We start from the raw sequence: 26,016 nt of genomic DNA, 5'->3' as shown, positions 1-26,016 counted from the left end.
ATCACCGCCAGAGAGACCCAGATAATGACAGAACAAATACTGGTGGAGATAACGATGGAAAAGACAGATGGCGATGTCAGGAATAACGATGGAAGGATGGAGCTCTTAATAGACACTTTGGTTTGTTTTCTAGTTTACAAGAGCAAAAGGGACCCATTTATTATTGATCTTGAGGGTAGATTGGTGGTTTGGGAATTTAATTGGAGGGAGATGGACACTGGAAGGTATTGGAGCAGAGCTTCTGATGTTAACTCCAACACTAAACCTTCCTGTCACCCCAACACTGACCCTCCCTGTAACCCCAACACCGACCCTCCCTGCAACCCCAACACTAATTTGTCCTGTAACCCCAACACTAACCCTCCCTGCAACCCCAACACTAACCCTCCCTGTAACCCCAACACTAACCTTACCTGTAACCCCAACACTAACCCTCCCTGTAACCCCAATACTAATCTTTCCTGTAATCCCAACACTAACCATCCCTATAACCCCAACATTAAACCCTCCCTGTAACCCCCCAAACTAACCTTTCCTGTTCCCTCAACACTAACCCTCCCTGTAACCCCAACACTGGCCCTCCCTCCAACCCCAACACTTACCCTCCCGGTAACCCCAACATGAATTTTTCCTGTAACCCCAACACTAACCCTCCTTGTAACCCCAATACAAATTTTTCCTGTAACCCCAACACTGACCCTCTCTGTAGCCCCAACATTAAACCCTCCCTGTAACCCCCAAACTAACACTGACCCTTTCTTTACCCTCAATACTAACCATCCCTGTAACCCCAACACTGACCCTCCCTGTAACCCCAACACTCACCCTCCCTGTAACCCCAACACTAACCCTCCTTGTAACCCCAACACTAATTTTTCCTGTAACCCCAACACTAACCCTCCCTGTAACCCCAATACTAATCTTTCCTGTAATTCCAACACTAACCCTCCCTGTAACCCCAATACTAATCTATCTTGTAATCCTAACATTACACCCTCCCTGTAACTCCCAAACTTGCCTTTCCTGTAATCCCAACACTAACTCTCCCTGTAACCCTTGCATTGACCCTTCCTGTAACCCCAACACAAATTCTTCCTGTAACTCTAGCACTGTCCATCCCTGTAACCCCAACACTAACCCTCCCTGTAACCCCAATACTAACCTTTCCTGTAACCCCAATACTAATCATGCCTGTAACATCAATATTAAACCCTCCCTGTAACTCAAAAACTATTCTTTCCTGTAACCTCAACACTGACCCTCCCTGTAATCTTTTACCCCAACACTAACCTTTCCTGTAATCCCAACACTGACCCTCCCTGTAATCTGTAACCCCAACACTAACCTTTCCTGTAACCCCAACGCTAGCCCTTCCTGTAACCCCAACACTAACCTTTCCTGTAATCCTAATACTGAGCATCCCTGTAACTCCAACACTGACCCTTCCTGTAACCCTAACACTAACCCTCCCTGTAACCCCAACAACAACCTCTCTCTAGCCCTCACGCTTATCCTTTCTGTAAGCCTCACACTAATACTCACTGCAACAACATCACTAACCCTCCCTGTAACCCCAACACTGACCCTTCCTGTAACCCCAACACTGACCCTTCCTGTAACCCCAACACCATCCCTTCTGTAACCTTAGCACTAACCTTCCCTTAAACCATAACATTAACTCTCCTTGACATCTCAACACTAATGCTCCCTAAAACCCTCAGGTTAACCCCTCCTCTAACTATAACACTACCCTTCTCTGTAAACATACAGTAGAACTAACCCTCCCTGTAACCCCAACACTAACCCTTCCTATAATCCTCACAGTAACTCCTCCTGTAAAACTAAACTTCACTTTAACCCTAACGCTGGAGTTAAAATTGGAAGAGAAGCAGTTTATCTGAAATCTGTGTGGAGCAGGGGTGTCCAAACTATGGCCCTCCAGCTGTTCAGGAACTACAATTCCCATGCCTAGTTATGTCTGTGAATGTCAGAGATTTACAATGCCTCATGGGATGTGTAGTTCCACAATAGCTGGAGAGCCATAGATTGGACACCTCTGGAGAGGGTTCTTTACTGTCAGAGCAGTAAGGATGTGGAATTCTCTTCCATAAGCAGTGGTTTCAGCAGGGAGCACCGATAGTTTCAAAAAACACTTAGATGGGCATCTTAACAATCACAGCATACAAGGATATATGATTTACTATTGAAACAAACACACACACTCACACAGGTTGAACTGGATGGACTGGTGTCTTTTTTTAGCCTTACTGACTATGTAACTATATAACCCTCCTTGATACCCCAACACTAAACCTCCATATAACCCTCAGATTAATCTCTCCCATAACCATAATATTAATCCTCCCTGTAAATATAACCCTCCCTGTAAACCCAACACTCACCCTCTCTTTACCTCCAACTCTACCCTCCCTGTAACCCCAAAACTAACCCTTCCTATAACCTTCACAGTAACCTCTCCTGTAAAGCTCAACTTCCCTGTAACCCTAATACTAACTTTTCCTGTAACCCCATCACTTAACCTTTCCTGGTTACCTAACATATCCCTCTATGTAACACTAACACAGACCCCCCCCCCTTTAACACTAATTACCAGTGTTGACTGCTTTTGACATCAGTTTAAGATGCTTCTGTTCATTCATAATTAATTGACGGGTGCATTCATCTTGCATTTGACCTCCTTCAAAGCTGAGCTATTTGACCTGATTTAGGTTGCTTTTTCATTCTAATAGACTTGTATAGAGAGAGTAATCCCTCCCTGTGTCTAAGAGGTTGAGGAACTATTCATGGCTCCAGAAGGCTCCAGTGCTTCCCTCTTCCCCCTGAGTCTTTGGGTGGCCACCTGGTGTCATCGTGTACAATGCAGGGATTTTTTTTTTTTTTATTGAAAATTTTGCATTTTAACAAGTCAGAATATACAACAGTTATACACAAGAATTGTACAAAGATACAGCCAACAGTGACTGGAGAGGCCATGTAGGAGGGGGGGGGGGGTGAGTGGGGGGGGGTTGGCCAGAACTCAATGGCCTAACTTTACGTGAGTCCCATGTCGGCATAGGTGGTGTGAATGGTGGGGTCACGAACAGTAAATGTAAAGTCATCAAGGGGGGGGGGGGTCGTCTAGAGTTTTAGACAAGTGCGTAAGGAAGACTTTCCACTTGGTTAGGAAATGCTCATTAGCAGAAGGGGACGTAGCGTCCATGTTGATGCGGTCGATGGAGAGGAGTGTGGTTAGCTCTGGCTGTAGCATGGAGATGAGGGGAGGGGTAGTTGTAATCCAATGTTTCAAGATCAGTCATCTAGCAACTAGTAGAGTGGTAAGAATCCATAGACGAGGAGGTTCGGCCGAAGTGCTCGACCATTTCTGCAGACGTTTATCCCAGTATCCGAATAGCAAGAGAAGAGGGTCTTTTGGTGCAGTCAACTTGGTGACGCCTTCAATGTAGGCAATGACTTTGTCCCAAAATGATGAGATAGACGGACAGTCCCAAAACTTGTGATAAAGAGACGGACGTTCGGTAGAGCAAAGAGGACATTTGTGGGCCTCTGGGATAGTCTTGTCAGATAGGAACGGAATATGCGCCCTATGAAAGATTTTGATTTGTGTTTCCTTCCAGACAGAGTTGGGGGTAAGTCCAAGAGTGGTCCGAAGACCGCTGACGATCTTGGGTAGGGTGTCCTCTCCAGGAAAGTCCTTGAGCCAGTTCTTAGCAGATGATGTAAAGATAGCCGGTGGGCACGAATGCAAGAGAGGTTTGTATATGTCCGAGATGGTATATTTGCCCGAAACTAGAAGAGAGTCTATGAGTGAAAGCCGAAACCGCTGATCAGGTTTGGTTGAGGTAGTGCGTACGTAGTGGCGACATTGCGCCAAGTAAAAGGAGTCTGAGGCAGGTAAATCGTACATCCTGGAGGTGTCCAAGATAGGGAGTAAGAGACCTGTTTGGGTGTTACATAGTTGAGCAAAGGTGACCAGTCCTTTTAGATGCCAACGATTATAGACTACATGATCCAGACCAGGGGGAAAGGCCGGGTTGCCCCGGATCGGCACATATTTGGAAAAGTACAGTGGAAGTTTTAGCAGCTTACGTATCTCCCTCCATGCTTTAACCGTGTCCCTTAGGAGCAGGCTATGCCGCAGGTTAGGAGGGAGTTGAGCCCATCTGACATGGAGAAGGGCCAACAGAGTGAAAGGCTCGGACATCCGGGACTCCAACTCATAATTTGAGAATTGAGACGACCGGGATATCCAGTCCAAAGCCACCCTCAACAAGCAAGACAAATTATACAGTCGTATGTCAGGAAAGTTGATACCAGCGTCTCGCCTGGGGAGGCACAATTTTTTGGAAGATATGCGAGGTCTCTTCCCTCTCCACAGAAAACGAGAGAAAGCTCTGGAGAGCTCCTGCACATCTTTGTGTTTGATCAGTAACGGTAAGGTTTGTAAGAAGTACAATATGCGTGACAATGCAGGGATTTGTATGTGGTGGGGGGGGGGGGGGGGGCGAGCATGCAACCACGGTCATAAGTGGTTAAGAGAAGATGGGGGGGGGGGGGCAATCACACTGCTGGACTACAGAATAAGGGAAGTATTTCTCCTTATTTCCCTGCAAAGGGTATTTTGTGTTGTGTCCTACGTTGGGCTTTAAAATAAGAACAAATATTAAAAATAGAAATGCGGTTCAATAAAAGGGACCATGTCTCCTAAGGGGCAGCTAGATGTGATGTCCCCACTGTGAGCTCTGCCCACCCCCTTTCCCAACCCCCACCATGGTGCCCCAAGGGAGAGCTAAGGTAGGGAAGACTATGGCAGAATGGCACCTGCGTCACCCCACGCCCACCATCAACGTGGCTCATTAGGACAACCATGTAACAGTTTGTTGAAGGTTGAAGGTTTGTTGCCTCCATTTGCCTTACTGTGTCAGAGCCGACATGAGGCAAACAGGAGACTACGCAGTCCGCTGTACGTTATTATAAATGTCTGTACGTAATTAACTTTATTGACCCCCTCTTTTAGCCTTTTATCCCCTGCGGAGCAGAAGGGAGATTGCAAAGCGCTAGGTAAGAGAGAGGGAAAAAAAAAAACCCTGAATTGTGGAAATTAATTTATAATGGAGACATTAATGTGAACTAATTAAACAGCGTAGCGTTGTAGACTAACGAGGAGAAGACTGACAGCTGATTATCATGGCAAGAGCGAGCAGCAGATACGTTCTTTGGAAAATTCCAAGGCTGGATGCTAGCTATCTGCCTGGCATACTAAGGGTTAATCAGCTGGATGTAAAGGGGAACTCTGCAGTATTTGCAGTCAGTATACATTCTGAGCTTTTGGAATATGTGCCTCACATGAATAATGAGGAGTTTAGCTTTGGATCTTCATGTACATTAGCCAAGGTTTTCTACAAACATTGTGAAATATTATAATGCCTGCTGATAGGAGGACAGTTAAATTGGTTCATTTACATGTAAACCATTCCAGAAAGTATGTTAACATGCTATATTTGTGAGCCTGATTTTTATCTTTGCATTAGACACAAAAAAAGCACCATTAGGAGGCATTAGTATGTATCCCCTCTAACTGTCCAATGCTAGCTAGCCGCCATCCCGGATGAGCCCCCAGCAATCCAGAACCATCTGCACCTGGCTGGTTAGAAAGGGTACTAACATCGCCTCAAATAGCCTCATTATTACTTGCTCTAAAGGAGGCGGACTCAGGTATACCAAAATTAATTATGTGTCTCCTTTGACTGCCTAATGCTAGCTACACACCATCCCCGATGAGCCCCCAATAATCCACAACCGTCAGCGTCTGGCTGGTTAGAAAGGGGACTAACATCTCCTCAAATAGCCTCATTATTACTTGCTCTAAAGGAGGCGGACTCACATATACCAAAATTAATTATGTGTCTCCTTTGACTGCCTAATGCTAGCTACACACCATCCCGGATGAGCCCCCAGCAATCCAAAACCATCTGCACCTGGCTGGTTAGAAAGGGGACTAACATTCCTCAAATAGCCTCATTATTACTTGCTCTAAAGGAGGTGGACTCACATATACCAAAATTAATTATGTGTCTCCTTTGACTGCCTAATGCTAGCTACACACCATCCCGGATGAGCCCCCAGCAATCCACAACCATCAGCGTCTGGCTGGTCAGAAAGGGGACTAACATCTCCTCAAATAGCCTAATTATTACTTGCTGTCAAGGAGGCAAAGTCACATATACCAAAATGAATTATGTGTCTCCTCTGACTACCTAATACTAGCTACATACCATCCCAGGTGAGCCCCCAATAATCCACAAGCACCACTGCTTGGCTGGTCAGAAAAGAACCCAAAATTTCCTGAAGCAGACTCATTATTACCTGCCCTGAGGGAGGCAAAGTCACATATAGCAGTCAGTGCATATCGCTCGTCTTCACGCTGTAACCTTCAGGTTGCATAGGCCAGCCAGTGTTAGGGGTGACATTAAGATTTGCTGTAAAGAACATAGCAGTGGTAAAATCTTAGTGAAATAAAAATAAAATAAAAGTGAAACAAAAGACACTGCACTATCACTAACCCTTAATCTGAGCCTAATACACCACTCCCTGCTAAACCAGCCCATAACCTTAGTTCTTCCCTGCCATCACCCAGATTTCATGCTAAATTCTAACCCTTAACCTGACCCTAACCCTAAGGCCCCTTTCACATGGTTAGACTCTGTCTGCGACAGGTCCGTGTCCGCTCTACTTATTTAGAGTGGACATGGTCACAGCCCGCTCTCCTCTATGGGCAGTTGGATGAAAACAGACCATCTGTCTGTTTACACCCAACTGCCATTCGATCCGATCTGGCCAGGAAGGAAGGAAACAGATCCCTATCTGTCTGTTTTTAGCGGATCAGATTGGATGTAGTCGGGTGTAAATAGACACGTCCATTTACACCCGCCGCTCCATATGGAGAATGGAGGTTCCAATCGGATCCGCCCAAAAAACTGACAGGCGGACCCAATCAGAACGTTTGTGTGAAAGGAGCCTTAATTTTTCAAGGAAACCTGAAATTAGCTTAGTTTTTAAGCTGCCATAGTTATCCCTCAGGAAGGGCTTGTCAACTGGCTGTCATTGCCTGCCTATTAAATCACCCTCTATGACTGCCTAATACTAGTTATGTGTCATCCCGGACGAGCCCCCAACAATCCATGGCTGGTAAGAAAAAGGAACCAAAATCTCCTGAAAAAGCCTCATTATTACTTGCCCCGAAGGAGGCTGAGTCACATATAGCAGTCAGTGTGTATCACTCCCCTTGAGCCTGTAACTTTCAGGATGGATAGGTCAGCCATTGTTAGGAGTGACATTGGGATTTGGTATGAAGAACGTAGCAGTGGTAAAATCAAAGCAAAAAAACGAAATAAAACTGAAGCAAAAAAACATTGCCCTATGTGTATTATAACCCCTAACCTTATACCAACCTTAATCTGACCCTAACACACCACTGCCTCTTTACCTGAACCTTAAGCCTAACCCAGCCCATAAAAAGACCCTTACTTGCCATCACCCAAATTTCATGCCAAAATCTAACTCTTAAAGCGGAGTTCCACCCATTTTTAATAGGTTGGAATACATAGCTGTATGTAATCCCCTTTAAAACGGCTTTTACCAGTGGAAACTTTTTTTTTTGCTAGTAAGTACCTTAATTTCGGCTTTATTCCTCCTCTCCTCACTTCCTGGTCCGATCGGCGATGACGTCATTCGGCGATCCGCAGTGTCTGCTGGGATGTATTCAATTCCAGAAATCTCGGAGTAGCTGTATCTGTACTGAGCCGTGCCTGCCCCGCCTCCGCCCCGCCTCCACTCATTGAGTTGCATTGTATGAATGTATTAAGGCCGTTCTCTGCCCCGCCTCCGCCCCGCCTCCTCTTACAAATCAATGAGAGGAGGCGGGGCAGAGGCGGGGCAGAGAACAGCCTTAATACATTCATACAATGCAACTCAATGAGAGGAGGCGGGGCGGAGGCGGGGCAGAGAACAGCCTTAATACATTCATACAATGCAACTCAATTAGAGGAGGCAGGGCGGAGGCGGGGCAGGCACGGCTCAGTACAGATACAGCTACTGCGAGATTTCTGGAATAGAATACATCCCAGCAGACACTGCGGATCGCCAAATGACGTCATCGCCGATCGGACCAGGAAGTGAGGAGAGGAGGAATAAAGCCGAAATTAAGGTACTTACTAGCAAAAAAAAAAAAAAAAAAGTTTCCATTGGTAAAAGCCATTTTAAAGGGGATTACATAGATCTAAAGTTCCAAAAATGGGTGGAACTCCACTTTAATTATAGTTCCAGCCTAACACTAACTATGTTTAAAAATGTACCCTCATGCTACCTATCCTGCCTAACCTGTGTGTAAAAGTTAACTATGCTAACCTTTTTTAATCCTCTCTGACCCATCACATGATCCCAGTGTCAGTGAATGGTGGCTTCAGCAGAGAAGAGGAAGCGCTTGACAATGGCTGGGAGGGTTGATGTCTCTCATAGGCTCCCATGTCTCAGCCATTTCTGGCACTCCCCCCCCCCCCCTCTCTTGCAGCTCCCCTGCAGCTGTCACTCACTGGCACAGGAGAGCCAGAGCTGCAGGATCGCCAGTTGATAAGGAGTTCATTCTGACTTTCCTGATCTGCATACCAGCTCCAAGTTAGACATAAAACAGCCAGGTGACTAGCATTTTCAGAAAGTAAGCTAGGTAGACTGACCTTAACGCCGTTGCAAATATACAGTCTGAACAGAATTAGTCTTTACGCAGGCAAAACAGTTATCATGTGTGTCTTTCAACTCAGTATTTAGCTGTGTTGCCCATTTTCAGGGTTCGGAGTTCCCCCTTAACCACTTTACCACCGCCCACAGTAATATTACTGCGGCAGAGTGGCTCGTTATCGTCTGACGACGTAGTACTACGTCGTCAGACACTCCCCCTTCTGGGCGGCGCTTGCGCGCCGCCGGAGGCTCGCTCCCGCTGTTTTCGGTCACAGCGGGAGTCGGGCCAGGGGAGGAGCAGCGGCGATCGCCGCCGCTCTTCCCCGATCGTCGGGGATCTAGTGTGGAGATCTGCCCGCCTGTGTAAATACAAGCGGCCGGATCTCCCAAGTGACAGGGAGTGACAGATCGGAGTGTTCAGCATAGCTGGACATCCGATCTGTCCCTGTGTCACTCAGTCACCTCCCCTCCCACATGTCAGTAAGCACCAGGCATACATTAACCCCTCCCTCTCCAATAAAATTAACCCCTTCCCTGCCAGTGTCATTTTTACAGTAACAGTGCATATTTATAGCACTGATTACTGCAGTAATGTCACTGGTACCCCCAAAAGTGTCAAAAATGTCAGTCAAGGGTCCGATCTGTCCGCCGCAATGTCGCAGTACCGCAAAAAAAATTGCAGATCACCGCCATTACGCGTTAAAAAAAAAACACCAAAAATGACAAAAATCTTTCCCTTAGATAGTAAACGCAATAACTTTTGCGCAAACCAATCAAAATACGCTTATTGTGATTTTTTTTTTTACCAAACATAGGTAGCAGAAAACAAATTGGCCAAAAATTTAAAAAAATTTTGATTTTTACATTTTTTTGGGGGGGAATTTCATATAAAAAAAATGTTAAAAATATTGTTATTTTTTCAAAATAAACGCATTTTTTTGTTTATAGCGCAAAAAGTAAAAATCGCACAGGTGATCAAATACCACCAAAAGAAAGCTCTGTTTGTGGGAAAAAAAGGACGTAAATGTTGTTTGGGTACGGCGTCGCACGACCACGCAATTGTCAGTTAAAGTCGCACAGCGCCGAATCGCAAAAAGTGGCCTGGACGTAAGACAAGTAAAGTGGTAAAGTGGTTAAATAATGTTTTTGCAGTAGTGAGCGGCAAACGGAGGTGCGCCACACTTACAGGCAGTTTAGTCCCTTCTTCATTATAAGTACTAAACTGTTACAGGCAGTATTACCGCTGTCTCAGCGTACTGCCACCATCAATCCAGAGATCGCAGTCTGCGAGCCCTGCGGCTACGCCAGGCCTCAGGCTAAAAAGCCTCCAGGGAGGAGGCCAGGAATGAGAATTGTTGGGTCAGATGGTTGGAAATCAGCAGCACAGATTGTGGCTGGGAGGCTGCAGGTGGCTGGAAGCGCCCCAGGAGAAGCCAATGATGCAGGTCCTCCCTGCGCAGGCTCAGGCTGGAGCCACAGCTCCCCCTAGTGGTGCAAATGCCATAGCACTGTGATATAATGTAACGGATGGCATTCAAATGAAGCCAAATGATACAATGTAACAGATGGCATCCAAATGATACAATGCAATGGATGGAGTCTATAGGAATGTTAAAAATGGATACAGAGACGCGTGTTACATTTGACTTCGATGAATGTTGATCATCGCTGTATCTTGTTCACTTATTTTAAGGAAAATAAAACTTTTATTGGAAAAAAAAGATGGATACAGAGTGTATGATTGTTACTTAAATCACTTTATTAAAAAGTGACCTTTTCTACTTTAGGGAGATGGGCGTAGTAGAAACGTGCGTTTCCGCCCGCGTTTCTACAAGTGCTTGAAAGAAACGCTAAAACACGTGATGCACTTGTAGTGCCATCATTTCTTAATGGTCCCCAAATGCAGGTAGCAGTCATGCGTTTTTCTGTGCATTTTCCATGGGACAAAACAAATGAAAAATAAACGTTGCAAAATTTGCTTGGCTCGGTGACAAAATTTGGCACATGAGCTTCTTTAGCATGTTTTTGGAGTGGAGGGAGGCCCATTCAAATGAATAGTGCCTTTCTAAAAACAAAAGAAAAAAAGAAATGCGACCACGCAGCATCGCTAAGATGTGAACTGGACCTTAAAGTAATTGTAAAATCTCATTTAACCACTTCTGGACCGGAAGATTTTCCCCCCTTAATGACCAGGCCATATTTTGCAATTCAGCACTGCGTTACTTTAATGGACAATTGCGCGATCGTGCAACACTGTACCCAAATTAAATTGATGTCCTTTTTTCCCCCACAAACTTTCTTTTGGTGGTATTTGATCACCCGTGCAAATTTTTATTTTTTTGCGCTATAAACAAAAAAAGAGCGACAATTCTGAAAAAAAAAATATATATATTTTTTTTTTCACATTCTGCTATAACATCGGCAAAATTTTTTTTAAAAATCAACGTTTTTTAACATTTTAGGCCAATTTGTTTTCTGCTACATATTTTTGGTTGAAAAAAAAAATCGCAATAAGCGTATTTTGATTGGTTTGCGCAAAAGTTATCGCGTCTACTAACTACGGGAAAGGTTTATGTCATTTTTATTGTTTTTTTTTTTTACTAGTAATGGCGGCGATCTGTGATTTTTTGCGGGACTGCGACATTGCGGCGGACAGATCGGACCCCTGACTGACATTTTTGACATTTATGGGGGTACCAGTGACATTACTACAGTAATCAGTGCTATAAATATGCACTGTCACTGTACTAATGACACTGGCAGGGAAGGGGCTAACACTGTGGTTGATCAAGGGGTTAAATGTGTACCAAGGGGCGTGTTTCTAACTGTGGGGGGGCATGGCTTGTGGAATGACCATGTGATCCTATATAGAAGGGTCACAGGAGCTCTGTGATCATTCCAGGGAGAAGAACGGTCAGCTGTGTCAACATCCGACCGTCCTTCTCTCTCAGCGGGGAGCGATCGCGGGTGTCAGGCGGCAATCGGAGCCGGCGGCCCCGTGCATCGGAGTCCCCACTGACGCGCGACTGACATAGCCCTACGTCAGTTTGCCTGGGAGAGACTCACTGCCGCAGTAAAGGCGGCGTGTGGTGGGCAACCAGTTAAAAAAGAAAAAAAAATAACAAACATGTTATACTTACCTATTCAGCCCCGCTCTCTCTCTCTCTCCTGATTGGCTCACTGACTTTGATTGACAGCTGCATGAGCCAATGGCAAAGCAGAGGTATCTCAGCCAATCAGGAGAGAGAGTCCCAGATGGCTGAGAGACTCGTGGACATGGCTGGACAGAGACGGGGCTCAGGTAAGTATGAGGGGGGGGGGCCGCTACACACAGAAGGCTTTTTATCTTAATGCATAGAATGCACCTTCTGCCTTTACAACTCCTTTCATCTGCAGCCAACCGCTAATTTCTAAAACTGACAAGAAATATGAAATATACAGTATGGGTCCATCTTCGGCATCGGTTCCTATAGAAGTCTATGAGGCTGTATTGTGCAGGCGTGGCCAGGACAGCAAAGACTTGTGGAGCAGAAACAGCGGACGTTCCTCCAGTTGATCAAGGTGGAGGGGGGGGGGGGAGGTGAGTTAGGTTAGTTCAGGGGAAGGGGGCAAAAAGATTAAGTGCCCCCCCCCCCCAGTAGTTTTTCTTGGAAGGGGGGGTCTTTGACTTACCTGTCATGCAGCATTGTCCTTGATTTAGATATTCACCTGCCCAGGGGATCCTGGGTTGTCCTGCTGTGATCCACGGATCAGGTCCAGCAGCCAGGGTCACATGCTACCATCTTGGACCTTCTCATCCATTGGAAGCTGGCTACCTCCTCCGGGTTCAGACCACAGCTCCAGCACAGTTGTTCCTGACTCCCGCAGCCTCCTGGGATATGCGGTGTGGAATCCCAGGAGGCTGAGACAGCAGGAACACTAGAACACTAGCTTCAGATGATCTTTGGGGGGGGGGGGGGTGAAGGTCCACTTTAAGGCTCCGTTTACACTTGGGCGACTCGTCATGCGACTTTGGCCACTAAAGCCGCATGACGAGTTGCACTCCATGTTTTTCAATGACAACCATTCAAATATGTGCGACTTAAAGTCCCAGAGACTTTAAAAAGGTTCCTGCACTACTTAGGTCTGACGTTTGTGAGGCTTGAGTACTGCAGACTGCAATGTAAGCCCTTAAAAGTCGCATGAAAGTCGCACCTGATTATTATACATGCAACAGTTGTCCATTATCAGTGGTCAAAGCCAAAGTCGTATCAAAGTTGCAGGAGTCGTGCAAATGTGAATGGAGCCTTAGGGCTCCTTCACCTCATTTCAGTGAATTAATGCATGCAGGATCTGGCGCGCTTTAATGTGTGATGGATTATGGTACCCCATTCATGAACAGGCTGACAACGCACCACAACAGATATCAAAATGTACATGATCCTTTTTTTCTACATTGTACCACAATACATGGTATATATGTTGTGGTGCGACACGTCGTGCGTTGGTCTCTACAGTGTACAATGTATTCACAATCAATGGCACCACGATACACTGCACATAGAGCAGATGCATTGCCATGCATTGTGGCTACGCGTTTCGTCACAACGCCTATCTGTAAAACTCAATCATAAATTTTTCAAATTTGCATTTTTCTCAATAAAATTAACTCTTATCTTTCCTCCGCAGGCCCTTTTGCAAGTTGCCAAAAATCTCTTCACACACTTGGGTGAGTTCCTCATCTTCTTATCTTTGTACAGTGATGGAAATCCTTGTTACACGGTATAGTGCAGTGGTCTCCAAACTGCAGCCCAGGTCCCTTTGGCTTGCCTTTATCTGGACCATGGGGCACTATTCCACCAACTGTTACCATTGATGGGGCACTATTCCACCAACTGACACCATCGATGGAGCACTGTTCCAAAAACTGACACCATCGATTAGGCACTATTCCACCAATTGACACCATAGATGGGGCACTATTCCACCCACTGACACCATCAATGGGGCACTGTTCCACCAACTGGCAACATTGATAAGGCACTGTTCCACCAACTGGCACCATTGATGGGGCACTGTTCCACCAACTGACAACATTGATAAGGCACTGTTCCACCAACTGACACCATTGATGGAGCACTGTACCACCAACTGACACCATTGATGGGGCACTATTCCATCCACTGACACCATCGATGAGGCACTATTCCACCAACTGACACCATTGGATGGGCACTATTCCACCCACTGACACAATCGATGGGTCACTATTCCACCAACTGACACCATTGATGGGGCACTATTCCTCCCTCTGACACTATCGATGGGTCACTATTCCACCAATTGACAACATCAATGGGGCACTATTCCACCAACTGACACCATCAATGGGGCACTATTCCTCCCACTGACACCAACAATGGGGAACAATTCTTCCCATTCAAACCAATGATGGGACATTGATTATGTCCTGCTCCCACTGGCCACTATAGGCCCACCTAAAATCTGAAGGACAATAAACTGGCCCTTTGCTTGGAAAGTTTGGAGACCCCTGGTATAGATGGTTCAAAGGAAAGGTCAGGCCATGGGGTGGAAATGACAAAGCCAGAATTAGGCAATCACTGAGGTGGTACAAGTGAATAGTCCCTTGTATTAAGAGATGGAATGGTGCCAATTGTTGCTATCAGGAGAAGCGATAGTTCCCCTTCATTGGCATTAGTGGGTTAAATGGTGCCCCATTGTTGGTGCCAGTCTGGGGATTAAACTGAGGAATAGTCCCTTGTATTAAGAGGTGGAATGGTGCCAACTGTTGCTATCAGGAGAAGGAATAGAGCCCCTTTATTGGTGTCAGTGGGAGGTATGGTGCCCCATTGTTGGTGTCAGTCTGGGGAATAGTCCCTTGTATTAGGGGGTTGAATGGTGCCAATTGTTGCTATCAGGAGAAGGAATAGTGCCCCTTTATTGGTGTCAGTGGGAGGTATGGTACCCGATTGTTGTCAGCCTGAGGATTAAACTGAGGAATAGTCCCTTGTATTTAGGGGTGGAATGGTGCCCCTTTATTGGTGTCAGTGGGAGGTATGGTACCCCATTGTTGTCAGCCTGAGGATTAAACTGAGGAATAGTCCCTTGAATTTAGGGGTGGAATGGTGCCCCTTTATTGGTGTCAGTGGGAGGAATGGTGCTCCATTGTTGGTGTCAGTCTGAGGAATAGTCCCTTTGTTTTAGGAGGTGGAATAGTGCCAGTTGTTGGTATCAAGGGAAGGAATAGTTCCCCTTCATAGGTCTCAGTGGGACAAATGGTGCTCCATTGTGGGTGTCAGTCTGAGGAATAAACCGAGGAATAGTCCCTTGTATTAGGGGTGGAATGGTGCCCCTTTATTAGTGTCAGTGGGAGGAATGGTGCTCCATTGTTGGTGTCAGTCTGAGGAATAGTCCCTTGTATTAGGAGGTGGAATGGTACCAATTGTTGGAATCAGAGGAAGGAATAGTTCCCCTTCATAGGTCTCAGTGGGACAAATGGTGCTCCATTGTGGGTGTCAGTCTGAGGAATAAACCGAGGAATAGTCCCTTGTATTAGGAGCTGGAATAGTGCCAATTGTTGGTATCAGGGGAAGGAATAGTGCCCTATCATTGGTGTCAGTGGGAGGATAGGTGCTCCATTGTTGGTGTCAGTCTGAGGAATAGTCCCTTGTATTAGAAGGTGGAATAGTGCCAATTGTTGGTATCAGGGGTAGGAATAGTGCCCTATCATTGGTGTCAGTGGTCAGTGGGAGGAATGGTGCCCTACTCTTGGTGTCCAAGGCCTTGATAAAGGCAAGAAAAGAGACGCATTTGGCCACCAGGCTGCGGTTTGGAGACCACTGCTTTAAGAGGACTCGGTTTAGAAAATATTTTCTCATGTTGGGTGCAGCATGCTCAGTAATGTGTCAATGTAACCCTTCCAGGTATGTATTACCGCTAACAGAGATGACAGTACTCCCCATGACAATGCCTTCATCTGCTTTTCTCTCCAGAAGAATGGAACCATCTTTGATCCACTATCATCCAGGGTCACTAGATACTTCTTGGGCTCAGTTGCTGGCTCAGAGATGATGCAATTTGTGCAGTTCTTGTCTGTGTTCATGAATGTCTGACACAGTTCAGCCCCTGTTGCCGTTTCTCACCTTGTGACTTGTTACAATGTTCAAGTCTGATCAATGGAGAAGAGGAGACTGAGGAAGTGTTTTCTCCTTCCTGCAGCAGACTGATGACATCACGTCAGCCTAGGCAGAGTCACTGCGGCTCAAGCATTGCTTTTTTTTTTAATGATAAAAGGTAGAGGTTTACTAAAAAAATAAGAACTAGCTTCAAGTGGTAGCACATTAAGAACATAGCCACTCGCTGAATTCTTCTTTTTAAGGGCTTTTCTTGTCCATTTTTATTAAGAAAGTTCAAAAGAAAGACAACATTGGTCAGTTTCCCTTTGCAGGGGTTTTCAGAATTTATCTTCCACCCATCTGTACTCAGGGGAGGACTGGGCCAGGGGGCCGTGGGGAAATTGCCCCCTGGGCCGCTCTGATGTCCTGTAAAAAGGCTGCACCGCTTCTGCCACAGACATGCTTAAAGGATTCCTGGTGGAGAGAAGTAATAAGTCCCCACTGCTGACCTACTGAGTGCAGAGGGGGGAAAAAAGGACAGAGCGCAGGCCTCCCTCCCCATCATGGATGGTGTAAGCTGTGTCTGAGCAGAGGCCAGTTCCATGCCCCACTGGAGACTCTCCTCCGCTGGCCAGCCCCAACCAAGCTGTCCCAGCTCTCCCCAACCGCCCCCTGCTGGCCAGGTTGGGAACTCGGATTCAGCCGGTGAGTAGAGAGTATCTGGAGCAGAGCTTCAGCCTGGAATGGGGGTCAGGGGGAGGAAGGGAAGAGGGAGAATCGGGGGGGGGGGGGGTTGGTGTAAGGGAAAGTGGGAGCAGGGCCGAGTCTTTGCACCATGGGCCTCGGATTTGTACCTTCCCCTTGGGCCGAAGGTTGCCAGTCTGCCCCTGTCTGTACTCCTGGACAGAGACCTCCTCTGCCTGTCGGAGTGGGGCCCTTTAACCCTGGTGAGGTCATTCCTAGAAGCCCAGCACCAATTAGTGTGCTGGTGGTTCTGAAAACCAGGGCCCAGAATTGAAGATTTGATCCCACCCAAGTCTCTAAGAAATCTCCATGCTCCAGGTCCCAAACTGGGAATTACCAACTGATAAGAAAACTGAAATAAACAATTTCCTCTGAATAAATGAACCCCCTGGGGCCCCTCAACCTGTGTGGATGAGAATCCTGGGTCATAACCTCTTTTTACCCCGTAGCAAGGCAGAGCACTGTCACACTCTGTATATTGTTACTTGTCAGGATCATGCAGACTTACAAGGTTATTGGTGGGTCCACTTTAACAGAACATTGGAAGGCTCCTCCCAGATGGATAAACCTGGTACAGCCCCTGAGGAGCCTCCCCAAGTACTCCATATACAAGGACCAAATTCCTTCAACTACTTGAAAGAGAAGCATACAACCTAGACTTCCTGGTTTTCACTTCTCCCAGTGACTGAGCCCATCCATCTACTGGAGAAACTTAATTTCTTCAAGCTCGGCCTGCCAATTAGATTGTTTCGCTATTAGCCAGAACTTAAGGTAAACATATCACAAACATGGGTGATCCTAACTGAACATATAATGTAATCAAAGGATATTTGAAGCTCACATGTTTTTGGGGGTACAGTAAGGAATGATTACAACCCCCATGAGGTTTTCTTGTATGGGGCCTTCACTTCTTGTCTTGTCGACCCAATAGAAAAAGGAAATCTCTTCAAAGCCACCTTCTGTCCTGGTGGACAACTGTGGTCAGTTAAGTAGGGTGCACAGATAGGTGAATTTTATGTGACCCTCTTGGGCCTTTTGACTGGTCAACAAGGCCCTCCATCACATTTGAAGGTCACCATTGAGCAAGAGAGGATGGGTCCAAATTGGGCTTTGCAGAAAAAGTTAAAATTATGATCTGCCTTCAGCTTTCTTTCTCCATCTATCTTCTGCTGGTTTGTAGATACAGTATAGTTTTCACTGAAGGCCATCTCCATTCACATACTTTTTCATTGTGTTCTCAATTTGAATTGCACAGCCTCAAGTTCTTTACCCTCACTTTATATTTAGCAGTGCATAGGTGAAGGGTGATCTGGAATAAATCACAACTACAGATGGTCAGATGGACAACATCAGCACAGATATCCCCTCCTCTACCAGTATAGGACACCCATCCACCCTTCCATCTGTCTGTCTATTCACCCATCCATCCATCTGTCTGTCCATTCACCCATCCAACCACCTATTGATCCATCCATCCACCCACTCACCCATCCATCGACCCACCCATCCATCCACCAACCCACTCACCCATCCATCCACTGACCAACCCACCCATTCATACACTGACTGATCCATCCACTGACTGATCCATCCACTGACCTACCCATCCATCCATCCGGTATCAGGACAATATCCCCCCGGACAATATCCCCCCGGAAAACATCCCTCTGGACATAATCCCCCCAGGACAACATTCCCCGGGCAATATCCCCCGGGACAATATCCCCCCGGAAAACATCCCCCTGGACATAGGGTTAGGGTTAGAGGGTTAGGGTTAGAGGGGGGATATTGTCCAGGGAGGATATTGTCCGGGGGGATGTTGTCCAGGGGGGATATTGTCCGGGGGGATATTGTCTGGGGGGATATTGTCCGGGAGATATTGTCAGGGGGGATGTTGTCCAGGGGGGATATTGTCCGGGGGGATATTGTCTGGGGGGATATTGTCCGGGGGATATTGTCCGGGGGATATTGTCCGGGGGGATATTGTCCGGGGGGATATTGTCCTAGAATCCATCCATCCATCTATCGATCCATCCATCCATTTGATATCCGCTCAGCTGGTGATCTGTATATGGCAAGGAATACATTTCTACATCCCTTTCAGGAAATTTCGGGTTTTTTAGACAGACATGTTCTTGGTGATATGAATCACATAATCACGTGTTCTCCTTCCCTGGTAGCTCAGACCTCAGTCTGCTGCTCCTAGCTGACGGGCACTTTGTGTTTCTCCGCTGATGTACGAAAAATAATTAAAATGAATTATCATTGGCGGCGTCACGCTCTTACCTTCGAATGAGGCGAGAATCCATCACAAATATGAATTTGGGAACATGAAAGCAGACAAATTACTCCGAGCTGAAATTATCAGGGAGGCACCTGGTAATGGAGACATGGTGCTCCCGGTCGGCACTGTAAACCGCTTTATCAGTGGATTAAATGCTGCCTGTCATAACGTGGCGGGGTGACATTTTAATAACCTTTCCGAGTGATTAAATTCCCCTTCTTCGGAAGCCAAATATCAGCTATTACTGAACACTTAGCAGACAAGGGGAAATTGATGCTCCTTGTAACAGAGACGCCCTCGCTTTAAGTAAGAAAAATAATGGAGTTTGCTATTGCGTATGTTAGCGCTATGAAAGGGTGTAACCAAATGGTACATTCTAACGGGCCACTGATCTATAGCCCAGATATATCCTAATTATAGAGCCATTTATCTAACTCTTCATCCAGAGCCCCTGGTTTAAAGACCAGACATATCCTAACTATAGAACCATTTATCCAACTGTCCATCCAGAGTTGCTGGTCTGATGCTTCCTAAATATAGAGCCATTGGAAGCCATGAGAGTTTATCAACAGTCCCAGGGAGGAGGTGTAGATTGGGAATAGAAGGGGCCTGAGGACAGAGCCCCGGGAGACAGCTACAGCAAGAGAAAGAAGAAAGGAGGGGATAGAGTGGTAGGTGGCACTGAAGGTGTGCTGACATAGGTAGGAGGAGAACCATGAAAGAGCAGAGTCATGGAGGCCAAGGGAGTGGGGATTTTTGGTCAATTGTATTTGTGTGGTTTTAGCAGTTAGTGGTAGCAATTTCTGTGGAGTGTTGCGGGTGGAAGCCAGATTGTAAGGGGTGTAACCACTTGCCGACCGCTATTGACGACTATTTACGGCGGCAGTCAGCCCCCGACAGGCAAAACGAAGTAGGGCTATGTCTCTCGACCGCGAGCCTCTAGGGGACGAGCGCGCGCCTCTAGGGAGCAAGCGCACCCACCGGAGGCGCGCTCCCGCCCCCGCTCGGTCACTCACATCCCCGCGCGAGTGACCGGCGGCTCCGATGTCCGCCGGTCACTCGCGATCTCCCGCTGGAGAGGGAGAAAGGCAGGCGGATGATGTAAACACAGCCGTCTGTCATTCTCCCTGGTGTAACTGCAGAGATCATACGATCCTGCTATGTAGGATCGTATGTCTCTGTGGTTACATCACAAGCCACGCCCCCCCACAGTTAGAATCACGCCCCTAGGGATACATTTAACCCACTGATCACCAATAAAGTTAACCCCTTCCCTGCCAGTGTCATTTTTACAGTAACAGTGCATATTTATAGCACTGATTACTGTAGTAATGTCACTGGTACCCCCAAAGTGTCAAAAATGTCAGTCAGGGGTCCGATCTGTCCGCCGCAATGTTGCAGTCCCGCAAAAACAATCGCAGATCGCCGCCATTGCTATTAAAAAAAAAAAACAATAAAAATGACATAAATCTTTCCCGTAGTTAGTAGCTGCGATAACTTTTGCGCAAACCAATCAAAATACGCTTATTGCGATTTTACCAAACATATGTAGCAGAAAACAAATTGGGTTAAAATGATTAAAAATTTAGATTTTTCCATTTTTTTTTGGGGGGGGGGGGGAAATTTCATATAAAAAAATTTGAAAAATATTGTTATTTTTTCAAAATTGACGCTCTTTGTTTGTTTATAGCGCAAAAAGTAAAAATCGCACGGGTGATCAAATACCACCAAAAGAAAGCTCTGTTTGTGGGAAAAAAAGGACGTCAAATTCATTTGGGTACAGCGTTGCACGACCGCGCAATTGTCAGTTAAAGTCACACAGTGCCGAATCGCAAAATAGGCCCTGGTCTTTGAGCAGCCAAATCCTCCGGGGATTAAGTGATTAAGAAGGTTATCGGTGAGGGAACAGCTCAGACAGTTGTAGACAAGAAGATTGGAGGTAAGCAGAAGCATGGGTCTTAGAGGAGAGGATTGGGGTGTTAGAGTTATCAGGGATGTTGAAGTCACCATGAATTATAGTGGGTTCTTCAGAGGGGAGAAAGTACGGTTGCCAGGCATTTAAGTCATCAAGGAAGCATGAATCTGGTCCAGTAGGCCAATAGATCACAGCACTCCTCAGAGAAAAGAGAGGACACAGTGACCTTCAAAAGAGGAGAGAGACAGAGAGGGAGGTGTAGGAAGAATTTGAAGGCTACCCTGTGGGGATAGAAGGAGGCCAACACCACCTCCCTTCCCTCTACTGGGTCATAGTGAGTCCAGTGGAGGTCAGCATAGGAGAGGGTAGCTGGAGATGTAGATTCCTGAATTTGGGTTTAAATAATAGCAAGTAAGTTAAGGAAGTTCAAGATAAAAAAGTTGTGCTTAATTTAGACAGGATGGGCATTTTAGAGGGCACATTAAAAGGAGATTCTTGGAAGCAAGGGAATCAAAATTTGAGACTGATGGTTGCAGCTGCCAAAGGAAGGAGGGTGCCGGGTGTGGGGGTGAAAGTTACTATATCTACAACCAATGGCACATTAGTGTGAGGGTCAGTGGGAAGAATGCCCCATACAACTTGTAGTCTTTGGGAAGAATTACCCCCTTATTGATAGCTAAAAAGATCAATGGTGTCAATGGGAACTTATCTGAGTTACAGAAATTTCTCATTGCCCAAGGAACCCTCTAGTAATCTTTGGAGAAACCATAGGGTTTACATGGAACTATGGTTGAGAAACCCTGATCTAGAGGGACCCTAGGGTTACATGGAACCCTGGTTGAAAAACCTTGATCTAGAACAGTGATGGCGAACCTTGGACCCCAGATGTTTTGGAACTACATTTCCCATGATGCTCAAGCACTCTGCAGTGTAGATGAGTGTCATGGGAAATGTAGGAACCCTAGGGTTTTTTGGAACCCTGGTTGAGAAAACCTGCTCTAGAGGAACCTAAGGGTTTCAGAGAACCCTGGTTGAGAAACCCTGCTCAGAAGAAACCCTAGGGTTTCATGGAACCCTGGTTGAGAAATCTTGATCTAGAGGAACCCTAGAGTGTCACTGAACCCTGGTTAAGAAACTGTGCTTTAGAGAAACCCTAAGGTTTCATCAAACCCTGGTTGTTCTAAAGGAACCATGAGGTTTTATGAAGCTCTGGTTGAGAAACCCTGATCTAGCGGAACTTTAGGGTTTCATGGAACCCTGGATGAGAAAACCTGTTGTAGATGAACCCTTGGGTTTCATGGAACCCTGTTTGAGAAACCCTGCTCTAGAGGAGTTCTTGGGTTTCATGGAACCCTAGTTGAGAAACCCTGCTCTAGAGGAACCCTAGGGTTTAATGGATCCCTGATTGAGAACCACCTGCTGTAGAGGAATCCTAGGTTTTCATGGAACCCATGTTGAGAAACCCTGCTCTAGAGGAACCCTGGTTGAGTAACTCTGCTCTAGAGGAACCCTAGGGTTTTACAGAACCCTGGTTGAGAAACCTTCCTCTAGAGCAGGGGTGGGGAACCTTTTTTCTGCCAAGGGCCATTTGGGTATTTATAAAATCATTCGGGGGCCGTACAAAATTATCAACTTAAAAATGTGGCTGTTATATTTGGTCAAACATTTAATTAACTCACCCCTAATGTGATGGCTGCAACTGCTTCTCTTTGGTGAGGTGTGTGATGTTAGCTGGTATTGATGATGTTGCTACTCGCAACTGGTTTTCCAAGTTTGAGTCGGTTAGTCTGGAGCGCAGTCGACTCAACTGCTGGCGGGTACTGCTGGTGGGTATAGCTGGCTGGGACTGCTCGTGGGTACAGCTGGCTGGTACTGCTGTGAGTACTGCTGGCTCTGGCTGGTACTGCTGTGTGTGCTGCTGGCGGGAAATGCTGGCTAGCAGCGGGGCCGCGCTGGAGGAAGAGGCGATGTTTCCTGTATTGGTCACAGGCAGAGTGCATTTGATATCACTTCGCCTGTGACTCACTGTAATGTTCCGGTACCTTTGGTACCCTAAATTACACTTTCCACAAGTGTATGCGCCCTACCATTTACTTTTGGAAAGGTGCGCATACACCTTTAAGACTGGAGCTGTCATCACTCAGCGCCGGACTAGATGGCTATTTAAGGCGTCGGTTCTCACTCACATGTGTTCGTTCAAACACCCTTATCTGGATGCTAACCTTGCTTGAAGCTTCCATGCTTGCAAGCTTACTTCGCTGACGGAACCTCGCTGCGCTGATCCCTGTATCCCGCTACTGGATCATCCGCCTCTCCTGAACCACCCTTCGGCTGTATCGCTAATAGTGCTAAGTACCCCACAGGGGAATTCTCTATAAACTTATACTAAGCTTACACTATCTAGCTCTGCATAGTAGAGACTGTTTATCACATCTGCATAAACTAGATTGCTAGCTCTTGAGACTACTGCTACTTTTCTGCACTGGGTTGATCTCTTTTGTATGTCCACCTGCTATTCTATCATCTGCTATCATACAACATTGCTAAACCTTCCTGCATCCATCTGCTACTGTCTCACCTTCAAGTGTCTATCACCTACCACCTCCACTCAACCTTCATCATTGTGTTACCACATGCATAAAGTCACTCTAAGAACCAGCTTGCTAATTGTGTGTATTCACTGGCTGAAATAAGACCTTCCACACATGATGAGTCATTGAGGTTGGGAATGGTGTCTCAGCATATCTCTTACATGACTGCTGACGTGGAACTATTTCTGCAGCTAAAAATCCACACCATATAAAAACGCAGGAGCGTTACACTCACTCAGACTGTCAGAACAGAGCCGAAACTATACATTCTGACAGATCAGCTGAGAGACACAGACTCAGCTGCACGGGGGGCCGGACAAAAGGACTTTGAGGGCCGCATACGGCCCCCCGACCATAGGTTCCCCACCCCTGCTCTAGAGGAAACCTTAGGGATTCATGGAACTCTAGTAAATTACCCTGCTCTAGAGGAAACCTAGGGTTCCACAGAATCCTGGTTGAAAAACCCTGCTCTAAAGGAACCCTTGGGTTTCATGGAACCCTGGTTGAGAAACCTTTCTCTAGAGGAACCCTGGTTGAGAACCCCTGCTCTAGAGGAGCCCTAGGTTTTCATGGAACCCAGGTTGACAAACCCTGCTCTAGAGGAACCCTGGTTGAGAAACCCTGCTCTAGAGGATACCTAGGGTTTTACAGAACCCTGGTTAAGAAACTGTCCTCTAGAGGAACCTAAGGGTTTCATGGTACCCTGGTTGAGAAATCCTTCTCTAGGGGAGCCATAAGGTTTCATGGAACTTTAGTAAATTACCCTGCTCTAGAGGAAACCTAGGGTTCCCCGGAATCCTGGTTGAGAAACCCTGCTCTAGAGGAACCATAGGATTTTGTGAAACCCTGCTTTAGAGGAACCCTAGGGTTTAATGGATCCCTTGTTGAGAATGGGTGGTCCAAAGGAAAGTTGTAGTGAGCATATTAGTGGGTGGAAAGAGAAGGAAGCAGACTCAGAGAGAGGTTCAAGGATTAAAGGGGTACACTTACAGACTGCCTGGAGTGGGCCACTGCTGTTTGTAGTTGTTTTCTTGGTTGTGCCTAAATGTGATTGCCTTGGTCATGATTCAGAAATTGTTTTATTCCATATTATAGGTAGAGATAAGCGATTGAATTCCTTTATAGACCAATGCCCACCGATTTATGGCACAACCAGGAACGCCGAGCCCTTATTACCACTTCTATTCACACTGGAGTTATCCTTAAAAATAATTAAAAAAAAAAAAAAATACATTGAGCACCTTCTATCCCGATATTAATATCCGACGGCACGTGGCAACGGTGAACTTTCCAGACCCGACGAGCATATGAGAAAGCGGCTTATCAGAGTACGTTGTTTGTTCTAGACAAAAGGTTTGGCGCAGCTTTCCTGCCTCCGCACGTTATTGGAAATCTTCACTTTGATATTTGCTTCCACCACAACAGACATTAGTAATTGTGTCTACTCTCCGTTGTACTCAGTCCACCGCGACGCGGGCTTTTTCTGATGGGCTGATTCCAACGCACGCCGGAGCGTCGGATGTAATGAGATTCTGGAGGGCAGAAGCAACTTCATCTGAACATGATGGAAATCTGTTCTTAGAACTTAAAAAAATAAAATATTAAAAAATGCAAAAAAAGTAGAACAGAATAGGATGAATCATTTGCTCAGTCTCCCCTCTCCCAGAGATCAGACTGTACATTGTAATTGCGGCAAGTCACAAGCTGAGTGGCTACCGCAGGGGCTGATCTGTGTCAGACATTTGTGAACACAGCTAAGAACTGCACAGCAACCGAGATTTACATAGTTGTGCCATCTGTGAGCTGTAGGAAGTAGGAAGTGGATGGTGACCCGGGTTGCGCTCTAATAAATACTTTTCTATTCTTCTGGAGAGGAAGTCAGATGAAGGCATTGTCAGGTGAGTCCTGTGATCTCTGTGGGGGCTAATACATACCTGAAAGGGTTACACTGAGATGGTCCCTCGATCTGGGCCGACCGTTCTTTCTGCACATGGCACTAATCCTTCACACTGGATACCACCTGAGGAAGGATCTCATGAGACTTTGCCAATGGTTAACCAGAGGACTACCATCTTGGAATACTCCTCGGGGGCGGGGTCAGCAGAACAGGAACCCCCCCCCCCAAGGAGTGATGCAGACTGTAATAAATAGCTTTTTAGAGGTTTGGTCCCCTTTACTATTTACATACTGGGCTGGATATATAGAAGAAGAGCAATCACACTTACCTTTCCTGGAGAAAGTGCCCCCCCCCCCCCCGGCTCCTTGCAGTGCTACTAAACATATCCATAAGTCGGGTTATGTGGTGGGGTGAGCTCCAGTGGAAGGGCAGTTTTTTTTTTTTTTTTTTGGAAAGATCCCATCACCTAGACAATGAAGTCTCCAAACTTTCCAAACAAATGGCTAGTTTACTGCCCTTCAAACTTTAAGGGGGCCGGACTGTGACCAATGGCAGTACAAAATGCTATGCATCGGTGGGAAAAAAACAGTGCCATATCCTTGGGGGTCAGTAGAAGTAAAAAATGTACACCATTGGTGTCAGTGGGAGGAATAGACCCCATCATTGGTGTCAGTGGGAGGAATAGTGCCCCATCATTGGTGTCAGTGGGAGGAATAGTG

General features: G+C 46.3%; 1 protein-coding gene across 3 annotated transcripts in view; it reads left to right on the top strand.

Moving 5' to 3' along the window:
• PDE2A (phosphodiesterase 2A) overlaps positions 1–26,016 on the top strand; it is a 992,945-nt gene that overhangs the window by 882,467 nt on the left and 84,462 nt on the right. For all 3 annotated transcript variants that reach the window (XM_082244574.1, XM_082244575.1, XM_082244576.1), the window contains one exon: positions 13,420–13,459. In XM_082244574.1, the coding sequence (XP_082100700.1) occupies positions 13,420–13,459 (40 nt within the window). The remainder of the gene's footprint in view (positions 1–13,419; positions 13,460–26,016) is intronic.

Source organism: Pelophylax lessonae (genome assembly GCF_965119305.1).
Source record: "Pelophylax lessonae genome assembly, chromosome: 2".
NCBI classification, from domain to species: Eukaryota; Metazoa; Chordata; class Amphibia; order Anura; family Ranidae; genus Pelophylax; species Pelophylax lessonae.
This window is presented reverse-complemented; position numbering and strand designations above follow the sequence as displayed.